The sequence below is a fragment of the Myotis davidii genome, unplaced genomic scaffold (genome assembly GCF_000327345.1).
Source record: "Myotis davidii unplaced genomic scaffold, ASM32734v1 scaffold560, whole genome shotgun sequence".
Classification (NCBI taxonomy): Eukaryota; Metazoa; Chordata; class Mammalia; order Chiroptera; family Vespertilionidae; genus Myotis; species Myotis davidii.
Window position 1 is genome coordinate 3024275 of NW_006294418.1, and position 10995 is coordinate 3035269.

The window sequence follows — 10995 nt, forward strand, 5'->3', positions numbered from 1 at the left end:
ATTGTCCCCTGGGAGTTTGACTACCCTTCATTCTGTGCTGACCACCAGGGGGGCAGCACAGAATGAAGGAAGGCCCCAGCCGGCAGCCAGAAGGCCTTGATTGGCCCTGATCACTGGCCAGGCTTGGAGACCCTACATGTGCACAAATTTCATGCACCAGGCCTCTAGTATTTAAATGTTTAAAAGGTAGTTAATGCTGCTCCCTTACCCCCATCAATTAGCGAGAAAACATATGTGGATGGTTATTGTGAGCTCTAGCCCTGGCCAGGTAGCTCAGTTAGTTATAGCATCATCCCAATACTCCATGGTTGTGGGTTCAATCCCTGGTCAGGGTACATACAGAAGCAAACAATGAAAATAAGTGGTACAATAAATCAATGTTTCTCTCTCTCTCTCTCTCTCATCAATAAAAAAAAATGTGAGCCCACTGTTTTCAGGACAGAAAACACAGTAAACTGAACCCTGTTTCTTGGCTGTGAGATTGTAATAGGATTTGAGAAGGCGTGGTCTCTGACATGGATCTTTGTGACGAAGCCAGCTTACTGGTGCCACTCATCTCCTTAGTGACAAACACTGCCCTGGAGAAGTGTCTAAGAACCTGTGATGCGTGTTGATATCTTTCCTTTTGCACTCCAGGGGAGCCCACCTGCCAGATGACAACTTCCACAGCATTGGATAGAAGGGACTTCCGAAATAACCCCCGAATCCTCTGGTTTGTGGGCGAGGAGGTAGTTTGCTCGGGGACTTCTCCACAGACGAGGTGTGATGTCCCAGCATGCATTTTGGATCCCACATTAGTTAGGAGAGGACTCTCTGTGCAAACATGGACCTGGTTGTTTCTGCTTCCTACTCTTTCTGCATTTAAATTCCCGGCCTCGTGGACCCTGAACTCCTCCTTTCGGTGACCCACAAGCCCCCCTGCGCCCAGACCTCTATTTGCCCCCCTGACCTTGATCTATGGCCTCTTATGGTTTGCTACCTGTCAGGGGCCCTTCTGGATCCTGCACCATTGCCTGCTCTAGAGGGGATGCCTCTAGACCACTCATGGCCTTGTCGCCCCTCCTCTTCCTGGCTGCTCCTCAGCCGCAGTGTATGGAAGTAACTCGTTTCAAAAGCCAGGAAAGTTACAATTTACCTGTCAGCAAACAGAAGATGGTTTATCAACAGACTTTACCTTAATGACTACAAATGTTTACCTCCTGTTTTCCAGAATGCAAAGAAAATCTTGGAAATGTCATAATATCTTGCAAACATTTGCAAAACAGATCCTTGTTCATCCGGAAAAGAAACCATTGTATTCGCTGTCTCTTGACAGGAGGCCAGTGTTCAGTGAGAAACAGACAGACAGACGCACACAATGACATGAAAAGGAGCTATGCTAATTAAGAAATGGCAGCGGGCACTTTATTAAAGATTTATTTTACAATCTCGCCGTTCAAAACATCTTTTACATCAACAAATGCAGGCAACCTGAGTATTGGAATCATAAGTGACTGATCTTGAAAATATTATATTTGTAGCTGAATCCAAATATGTTCAAGGACTATTTATATCAAAATGACTGGTTTTGTTCGAAGTATTTTGATTTCTCTGTTTTTGCCCATGAAAAAAAAAATTAAAACAGGTACCTCACCTTTCATTTGATGGGCAAGCTGGCCCACTCCCAGTATTGCCCATGTTTGTTTGGATTACAGCTGTTTATCTTGCAACTTTCTTTCAGATAAATGAAGCTCAACTGTAACTCTGGATCACGGAATACCTGCCAGGCCCTTATGCATACCTTCACTTACAAACCCCTGTGCCAGGGAGTCATTCATTTGCTAAAGAAAAGTGCTACCGCAGCCCTTTGCCACAAACAACTCCGAGAGAGAAAGAGAGACAGGCCGCCCGTTAGTCCCAGGCATCCTGATCCCCCTTCCAGAGCCCTGGCCCTCGGAGGACACCGCCGATGATAACCTGGCACCCCAGGTAGAAACCCAGCCAAGTGCGAGCGTTTGAAGCTGCCGTTTGGCTGCCATCGTGTCGGCGAAAAGAAAGAATTCAGGCACCATGTCATCCAGTACAAAGGATACAAACGGATCCAACCGGAAATTCAATGTGGCACCACATATGGGGTACATGAGCGCAGTTATACAACAGGCCACATATTTTTTTTTGAACAGTCTCCTCCATGCGATGCCGAGGACATGTGTAACCATCATAACGTCTCTGGGAATCTGTGTTTAATTTGAGTCGGGGCGGTGGCAGGGACTGGAGATCTGAAGCCGCCACAGGTTTGTGGCAGATGGCTCCGTGTCAGCTATGACAAGCAGCCAGGCTCGGCTTCCTCTGCAGATTTTCTTTTCTCTCTGATCAGGTAAATATGGGCACACTCTGGAAAGTTCTACAGGCTCTGCCTTAGGCTGCAGGTTTGTGAGGGAGCCCCATCTGTCGCAAACCTTCCCCCGGTTCCGTGGCGAGCAGGGACCTGAACTGGCCACGCAGGGCTGCCCAGGAGAAAGGAGTCATCTCACCCTGCGAGGGGAAGGGAGAGAAAGAAGGAAGGGGCATGAAGGACCCGGAGATGAAAGCATGCTGGACATTCATGCTGGACATTTGCATCATGGACATCAATTGGGTTTCAAAAAGCCACCCAGTATATGGTTCTCCAGTTTCATCACCTCAGGAAATCCCAGTTTCTGATTGGTTTAAAATAGAACTATTTCCAAGCGCAGGAGAAAGCTCCTGGTTTTTTTTTTTTTTTTTGTGTGTGTGTGTGTGTGTGTGTGTGTGTGAGTGTGTGTATTTTCAAATGTGTACAGTCTGCTGCCCATATACTTCCTGCTTTATGTGATGGATGACAGCTATTAGAAGTTTATCATCCAACTTTTAACTTTATATACACAAGATATACATGTTTTTGCAAATGTGAATTTTACTTTTAAGTGGTGAAGGCACAAGAGAAATGCCATTACAACTACGTGGAATTTACAAAGCACTTCAAGTTTACTAACTGGTTTATAGTCATTATTTCATTAGAGCAGTACCTCAGGGGAAAAATGCTATTAAGAATTAAGAAAAAAAAAAGCCTTCCAAGTTTACAGATGAATCATATAGGGGTTAAGAAGTTTACCTGGAGCTAGGCTGCAAGCAAGCAGCAGGGGACAAGGAGTCAAAATCGCTAAGTGATCTGAATCACCCAGAGTGTGTCTATTGTGCTAAAGGTTCTTTACTTATATTTCACTTAGACAAATCAAAGGATAACTAAGCCCCATAAAATCAAGGAAGGCAGTGCAGAAGGAGAGAGGGAGGAGTAGGGAGGACAGAGGAAGGGGACTGACAGAATTCACCTTAAATGATGCTAATGCTGCTGAGAGATTTCAGAAGTTCTAGAAATGGCACATGCTTTCAAGTTTCCATCTTTAAGGAAAAGGTAATGACTTTGGAGAGCTGTTAATATTAGTGAGCAACACCTTATTCACATCTAGAGTATAAGTTCAAATTAAAAGAGGACTATAATGTGGCCTGTCTCTTAAAGGAAACTTAGAGTGGCTTGGCTGTGGTTCGGGTAGCTATGGCCTGATCCAATTAAGACAACCACTAATGGCTTTTCTGGGCACCGAGTCTGAAATTATAAGCTTAATCATTGTTTGGATTCACTTTTAGGCAGAAATCAGATAATTCTTCTCTCCTCTGAATAACAGCAGGTTACAAAGATTTCTAGAATGTTAAAGAACTTGAAGAGGAAAAAAAACCCAAACAAACAACCAACAGCTATCTTCTGGAAAATCTTAAGAAACTACAAGTGACTTTCAGAAGGCACAAGAAAGGATGGCAACTCTTTTTATTCCCATACAGAAGATTGCTCAATTCGTAAATAAAAGTAACAAGAGATAGGACTTCTGTCTGGGAAGTACCTACATATACAACTGCCCTATTTGTACTCTTGCTATTTTCCATACTGGTAACAAGAACATCTCCATACTTCTTTTTTCTCTTAGAGCATTTTAAAATATAAAGATCAAAGGTTCTCTAAAAGCATAAAGCACTGATCTCAAACACTTGTTAGGAATATTTACAGAGAAAATTCACATCGTAAAATAGGCAAAAAAAAAATCTACAACTTCATGGCATTAGATTTGCCTGGGTTATAAAATGAAGAACTATTGTTAGTGTAACAAGTCAACCCTTGGCTAATTATTTTCTGATTATTTCTAGAATCTTGTGTTCAAATGAGGTTTGAGAGTCATAAAGGGCTCCTATTTTATCTATGTGACAAGTGTGTGGCCGATGTGTCTAACCTACTTAGAAGGGGAAACGTCCGAAAATACCAGAACACTGCAGTCAACGACTAAGCCCGGATGTAAACGTTTTAAAGAAATAGCTTTAATTTTTAAGATTAAAAAATTATTTTAGATTGTAACGTAATTAATTAACAGTTTCTGTACGCATTGCATTTCTCTTAAGCTCTTAAGAAAAATGTGTGTGTGTGTGTGTGTGTGTGTGTGAGAGAGAGAGAGAGAGAGAGAGAGGGCGAGAGAGAGAGAGAGAGAGAGAGAGAGAGAAGAGGACACTGCATAGAGTGCATTCAGAGGAATTTAAACATTTCGAGTCTGAAACCATTTTAGGTGAGAAGTCATGGGCACCGTGTTCTGTAATAGAAAAAGTCACTTTAAGAGGAAAAAAAAAAGTATCAAATTCTGTTTCTGCTTTTCAGTTACTGTTTCAGCATTCTGTTTCAAATCCTGCTTCAAGTTATAGCCCCCAAACTCTCACTCATATTGAAAGTATAATGTCTCATGTGAGAAGAAAGCCAAGTGTTAGTAGCCTTATTCTAGTCATTAAATTTCTAAGTGTGTGAATCCATATGAAAAATTCTATCCTAAAGTGAACTCTATATGATAAGCAGTGGAGATGATTTAAAAAAATGTAAACTTTTAACAAAAAAAAAGAGTAAGGTGTAAAAATGTAAAAGGAGCAAATTTAAAAATTCAGTGATATCCTATCCTTTTAGCTCTCAGAAACATATGTTTTATAAAAGCAAAATAGCACTCTCCAATGGAATAAATCTAAAAAAAAAAAAACCACCCTCAACATTCTCTTTACAGTATGCACAAAAGACTCTCCCATTGCATAAGAAAAGTAGGTAAAAGCTTTCTGGGGGAAATAATTCTCTGGTGCTTAGTGAAGGCAAATGTTACCTGAAAAAAAATATATATATTTATAAAACATAAGTGATAAAAAGATCGTAACTTATATCTTAATTATAAAGTTTTAAAAGCCATTCTTTTTCTCTTTTGGCTCTAAATCCTGCTCCAACAACCACACTAACTCTGTGGTATTTCCTGTCATTTTTACCAGTTATTCCTGACAATTGCATTTTAAAGCTCTTAATTACTTACAATTCCTGGGCCATTAGATTAATTTTTAGATAAATATCATCAAGTTCTATGAATGAGAACATACAGGAAAATGTATAATAGATTTATAAGAAAAGAATCCATGGTAGAAAAAGACATAAAAATGAACTATGCATATAAATTCTTATGAATGCTTATGCGTGGAATACGTGTAAAAAGTAGTAACATGAAATAACAAGTAAGGTATATGTTATCTTTTAAGCTGTCTGAGGACCAAGTGGTATATTAACAGCATACCACTAAGCTGACATTGTTTCAGAGTTTTTCCAGAAGTTGTTTGTAAAACAAATAATTAATAGCTACATTATGGCAGTAGCTGTATGAAAATAGTTCATCTGGAGACCTGCTTTCTTTTGTAACTAAAGGCAACTTGCTGCAGTAACGTCTGAAATGGTTAAAAATTGGCAGATGCAAAATAACAGGGCATAACTTGAAGCAAAGTTAAAAACTGATACATTTTGACAGTGGAAATACAATGATCAATACTTTACCATTCTCATCGCAATGAAAAAAAATTCTTTCTTTTGTATTTATATGAGATGATAGATGACAACTAAACTTACGATAATCATTTCACAATATATGAAACTGCTGTATATCAATTATATCTCAATAAAACTGGAAAAAATTCACCAGAAAGGGGAAAAAATCAATAATTTGATGGTGAACTCACTGACAATAGTTTGGTGTCATATATGACAAATGAATCCATTTGTATTAACACTTATTATCCTACTTCTTCAATTGTTACAATCTGTACATTTTGATAGTCTGTCACGTGGGAAGCAGCTTGATTAATATTTTATACAAACAAGACCACTACTAAACTTTAAAAATTAGGAACTCTGGACATAGACCTTGAACAACTGTTTTCTGTGGGAGGCTCCTATGTACACGACACAATCGTATCGACTCAAGAGTAACACTGACGCCTGGAACTGTTCAGTCAGCATTTTAAACTATTATGAGCTACCTTCTGAACCATTGCCAAGTTAATAGACAATGAAAGATAATGAGCTTGAAATTGGGTGTTAAATTGCATTTTTGGTTCTCTCCCTTTTTCTTGAAGTTTAACTGTTTCCTGCAGAAACAAAGTCATGTTTTGATGTATCACTATGCAAATATGTATTTTAGGCCATGAAAGGGGAAGGAGAGACACAAGGAGGCAAACTGTATTTCCTGTAGGGAGGTTATACATTAACATAGGAAAATTAAAATACGCTGGCTTATAAAACTGCTAGATTGTAAACTATACTGAATTTATGGAAAATGAAGATGCTACATTCAAAGAATATAAAAAGGTATATTACTCATGGCCTAGAGCCACCTTCAAAATCATAATGCATATTTATCCCCGTTCAATTACTCAGATATTTACTCGGGCCTCTTTGTGTTGTTGTTTCAACAATGTAAAATTCCTGATTCAAACAAGGGAAGAAAGATAATGAATAAAAGGACTGAACGATGATGCTATTTAAATTATGTTCTTTTTGCCTCTGCCATTCTGAGAGGAGACAGACAGTCTAATTCAAAACAAACTGAGGGTTTTTAATGTCATTTTATTAAACAGGGCAAGGGAAACATTTGATTCTTGAAAGTCATCTTTAAAACAGTTTAAAAATGAACACCAAACTTCACTAACGTTGTTCACCTGAATTTTTGAGGACTGAAGATTTCATTATGATGGGAAGAAAGGCTTATCCTCATTAGTATAATTGTAGAATCTCTCCTTTACTTCCTTTTAAACTAATGAGTTACATTAATCCAGGTTCATTTTTATAAGCCTCTTGGGGCTAAATGTAAAGGACAGTCATCTTAGAAAACAATAAATTTTTTTTAAAAAAAGCATGTACCGTGCATTAAGTGCACATATTTCATAAGACCTAGGTTAATACAACTGGCATCCAGTTTAATTAATCCTTGTTAGTGTAACAACTAATATCCGTCCCTAGCATGTTTCCTTTAAACATTAGTATGTTAATTAAATGTTTTTTTTAAAGATTTTTTTTTCTTTGTACTTCAATATGGCATTTATACTGCTTAAATCGCTTCTCAATAACTACCTTATAGAGATGTTTCCTTACAATATCAGGTCTCTTGCAGAAATTCTGGAGCCTTTTTGAAAGCTGTTCAGGTGTAGAATACAGATATTCAGCTGCAGGAAAAACAGATACATTTTTAATGAAACAAAAACCTCAAAGCACACACTCGATATTAGTCACTTTACTAATTAAAAATGCATATTGCTCTGTGCCGCCTCGTGTTTTACATTATTTAAGCATGATTTTATAAGGTTACCTCAGCTCACAAGGATGTTTAATGCTAAATAAGACTGTGTAGTTGTGCTGTTTAGACATCTCCTTTGGGTGATTAAAATACATTATTCTAATGTAACACAATGCATATGTGATATATTTAGTGATGAGATTTTTTTTTTCCAAAAGAACTGGTACTATTGCCATATGTACCCTGTACAACAGTTGCATGTTATTAACTAGTCAATTGTTTAAATAATTTGGTGTGACTCTCAGTCCTCGATCTTTCTCTGTGTATATCATTAAAAAATCTGTAAGCAATTGCAGCAACGCTGACCTGCTTATAAAAACCCATCAGTATGGGATGTGTATGCTAACAATGAAGAATGCTATTTGAAAACTTGCTTTTTTGTTATCTTAAAAGAACAGATGGCAAATATAAGCCTACTCTAATGTATTAAAACATAAAATTTTCCTTAACACTAACATGTTGACTTGCCAAATAAACAATTGCTCCTGCCTAAGTTTATTTTCAAACTTTCGCATTTAGCACGAATCATGTATTAAATCCCAACAAAGACGAGAGAACATTAAAGCAGCTACCTGGAAATATTTCGGGATAAACCAAATCTTTGGGACAAAGTGGGTAACAACCACAACACACAGCTTCCAACCTAAAGAAATGTTAGAAAGAGGACAAAGATGTATTAAAAAGACATTCCTGTCATAGCCAGAAAGCAGTTTGGTTAGCCTAAGTGAACAGCATGAGCCCAGAGTTAGCTGGGGTGAAAATCATGGTCGGCAGTACAAGCCTAAAAGCCAAAGTTGCTCTTTTAAAAGATTTTATTGATCATATATGCATTTCATAGAACAGAACCAACAGCATATGTTTTGTTCACTGAATTAATCAAAGCGCAGCTCTGCATTTTTTTTGTTTTTAAAATACTGTTTAACACATTTTATAATCAGCAGATAAACACATGTAACAACATGGTAAAGTATGGGCAGCTTTTCTTAATAATGCTGCGAAGCCCCCGAATGTTCATTTTCCAAAAATGTTTAAATAAAATAGCAAATACTTAACTTCAACACTGTAGCCGTAGAAATGATCGAGGCACTTTTCAAAGCATCAGGGGGAAAAAAAATTTACAATCTGTTGTGATGGGGCATTTTCCTTTTGTAGCTCGTGCCTCCAAACAACTTGTTATTATGCGGAATAGCAAACTGGTCCCCCTTTTATTGAAAAATGCTCATGAAGACTACCTCCATGGACATTCTGCTTTCTGGACTAAAACATGCGGCTCTTTTTCCATTTTATCAGAAGAGAATACTTTTGTTATTAAACAAAGAAACCAGAAAGTTTCGTTTTGTGACAGGCTTTCCCCAGGACCACCTACAGATTTTTTTCCCCCGCATTACTGCAGTGAGAGTTAAGCAGAGGGAAGGTAATGCACCTTGAAGGCTGTGTCTGTCCTGGATAATGGCTACTGATCTGACATATTAAACCTTAAAGATACCACTGTCATTTCTGTTGGCTAGGAATTATGCAGTGAAATTCAAAACACTCTTTAAATATGTTTATTTTATGAGACACTTTGAATTGCATCCAAAACGTTGACCAGAAGAGGAATTTTATTTTGAACTGCAGATTTTTTTTTTCAACCCAAGAATGATTTGAAGTTATGTCAATGTTTACCTCGATTACTTACAGTGACAAAGTACAGGCAATTTGTTTTTATTTATTTATTTATTTGTACTTTAAACTGTTTTTAAGTGGGCGATGTGTTCCCTGATTTACTGTGGACTGAAATTAGTTTTAATGAAAAAGTATTTACTTTGAGCTACAAAGTTTAGAAAAAGACTGAGTTCAAAGTTTTTCTTGAGAACTGATAGGAGTTACAAAATGACACGGTGGCAAGGCACAGGGTCTAGTTAGCAATTATTAATTTCAAAATCCAAACTAATATCTAATATTCTCTCCTCTCCATACAGAGGGTCCGCATAGAAATTCTGGTCGGAAGCACAGCTCTGAACGGCTCTGTGACTGCATTATAAAACATTCACAAAAGTTTTGAGCACGTAAACCAGAGATATTCTTTATGAACGAAAAGAAAATATGCACTTTATCTGAAGACACTCTGTTTAAAAATGCAGTGCTAGTCGAAAAGCAAATACATACGAACATTCTCTTATAATTACATAAAATCAAAAGAGTGAAGTCACAGGCATTTCAGAAAGTGCACATGTTATCTGCTTTTTAATAATGGATTTGAATTAGAGTGTTCTGTTCCCCGAAAGAAAATTGCAGGCCAAGTAACATTTTGAGTCATCGCATGAGCATGTACCATGCCATTTCCAAAAAAACCTCTGCTAATTAAAATACAGTGAGATAGGAATGACATTATTTGATTTAGGATGAAAAAATTCACAAATCTGATTTCAACTTGTATTGGTAAATTATCTTATGTTTCTAATTCATTAAAAAACAAAACAAAAAAACCCACCACTTTTGAGTATAATTTTGACTTGTTAAAAGACCAAATCTTACTGTATACATTATTTGTATTTGGACTATGTTTTAAAATATAGTATATAGGTCGTACTATTTTTTTAAAAAAATTTATATAATTCATTCCCATAAGTTTTTCATATTTTATTTTGGGGGAAAAAACCCTATCATCTTGTGACAATAATACAATTATTCATCATTTCAATTCTTATGCGCTACCAGTTAAATAATAAATAGGGTTCCAATTGATCTATTGTTAAAATGACTAGCAAATGACCTTTTTATTCCAATTAACAAATCATCTGCTAAATCTATGAATCTTAATATTCAGATCTATTCACTTCAATTCATACAATTTATCTGGAAATAGTTGTTGGGCTTTTGATTCTAAATATAATTAGCTGATAATTTTGCTTGGCTGAATTACTTTTCTGGAGGGCTTGCAAAGGCTCTCAGTCGCATTATCTAGCAATAATGAATCTGATAGGTGAAATTTTTTACTGTAATGAGGATGAGACACAGTTGTGACACCTGAGTCTGCTAATAACAGAAGACTGCTAATTATCGACAGCACTTTTTTGTGTGATGCAAGGAGAAAAAAAAATCCCTCATTATTAAAAAATAAAAAGTTACAATTATAAGTGACACCGGAGGAGAGTAAATAAAATGGAGTGATTAAAACATTGCTGCTTTAAGGGTGTTTTTAATTAAGTGGAAATGCTAATGTTGTCATACTTAGCAGATGGGATTAAAATTAGTTATTGTAAGTAACTCATATTTTATGTTATGGTTTCCACAGCATGTCTACAAGATCTAAGAAAGTGATACATTC

At 36.9% G+C, this 10995-nt stretch overlaps 1 protein-coding gene across 3 annotated transcripts in view; it reads right to left on the reverse strand.

Annotated features, from left to right (window-relative positions):
* Positions 1-1379: 1379 nt before the first annotated feature.
* The window catches only part of GTDC1 (glycosyltransferase like domain containing 1), a 315221-nt gene continuing 305605 nt past the window's right edge, over positions 1380-10995 (reverse strand). For all 3 annotated transcript variants that reach the window (XM_015567145.1, XM_015567144.1, XM_015567143.1), the window contains 3 exons: positions 8258-8328; positions 7463-7554; positions 1380-2514 (listed from right to left, as the gene is read on the reverse strand). In XM_015567145.1, coding sequence (XP_015422631.1) covers positions 2398-2514; positions 7463-7554; positions 8258-8328 — 280 coding nt within the window. In that variant the 3' untranslated portion in view covers positions 1380-2397. The remainder of the gene's footprint in view (positions 2515-7462; positions 7555-8257; positions 8329-10995) is intronic.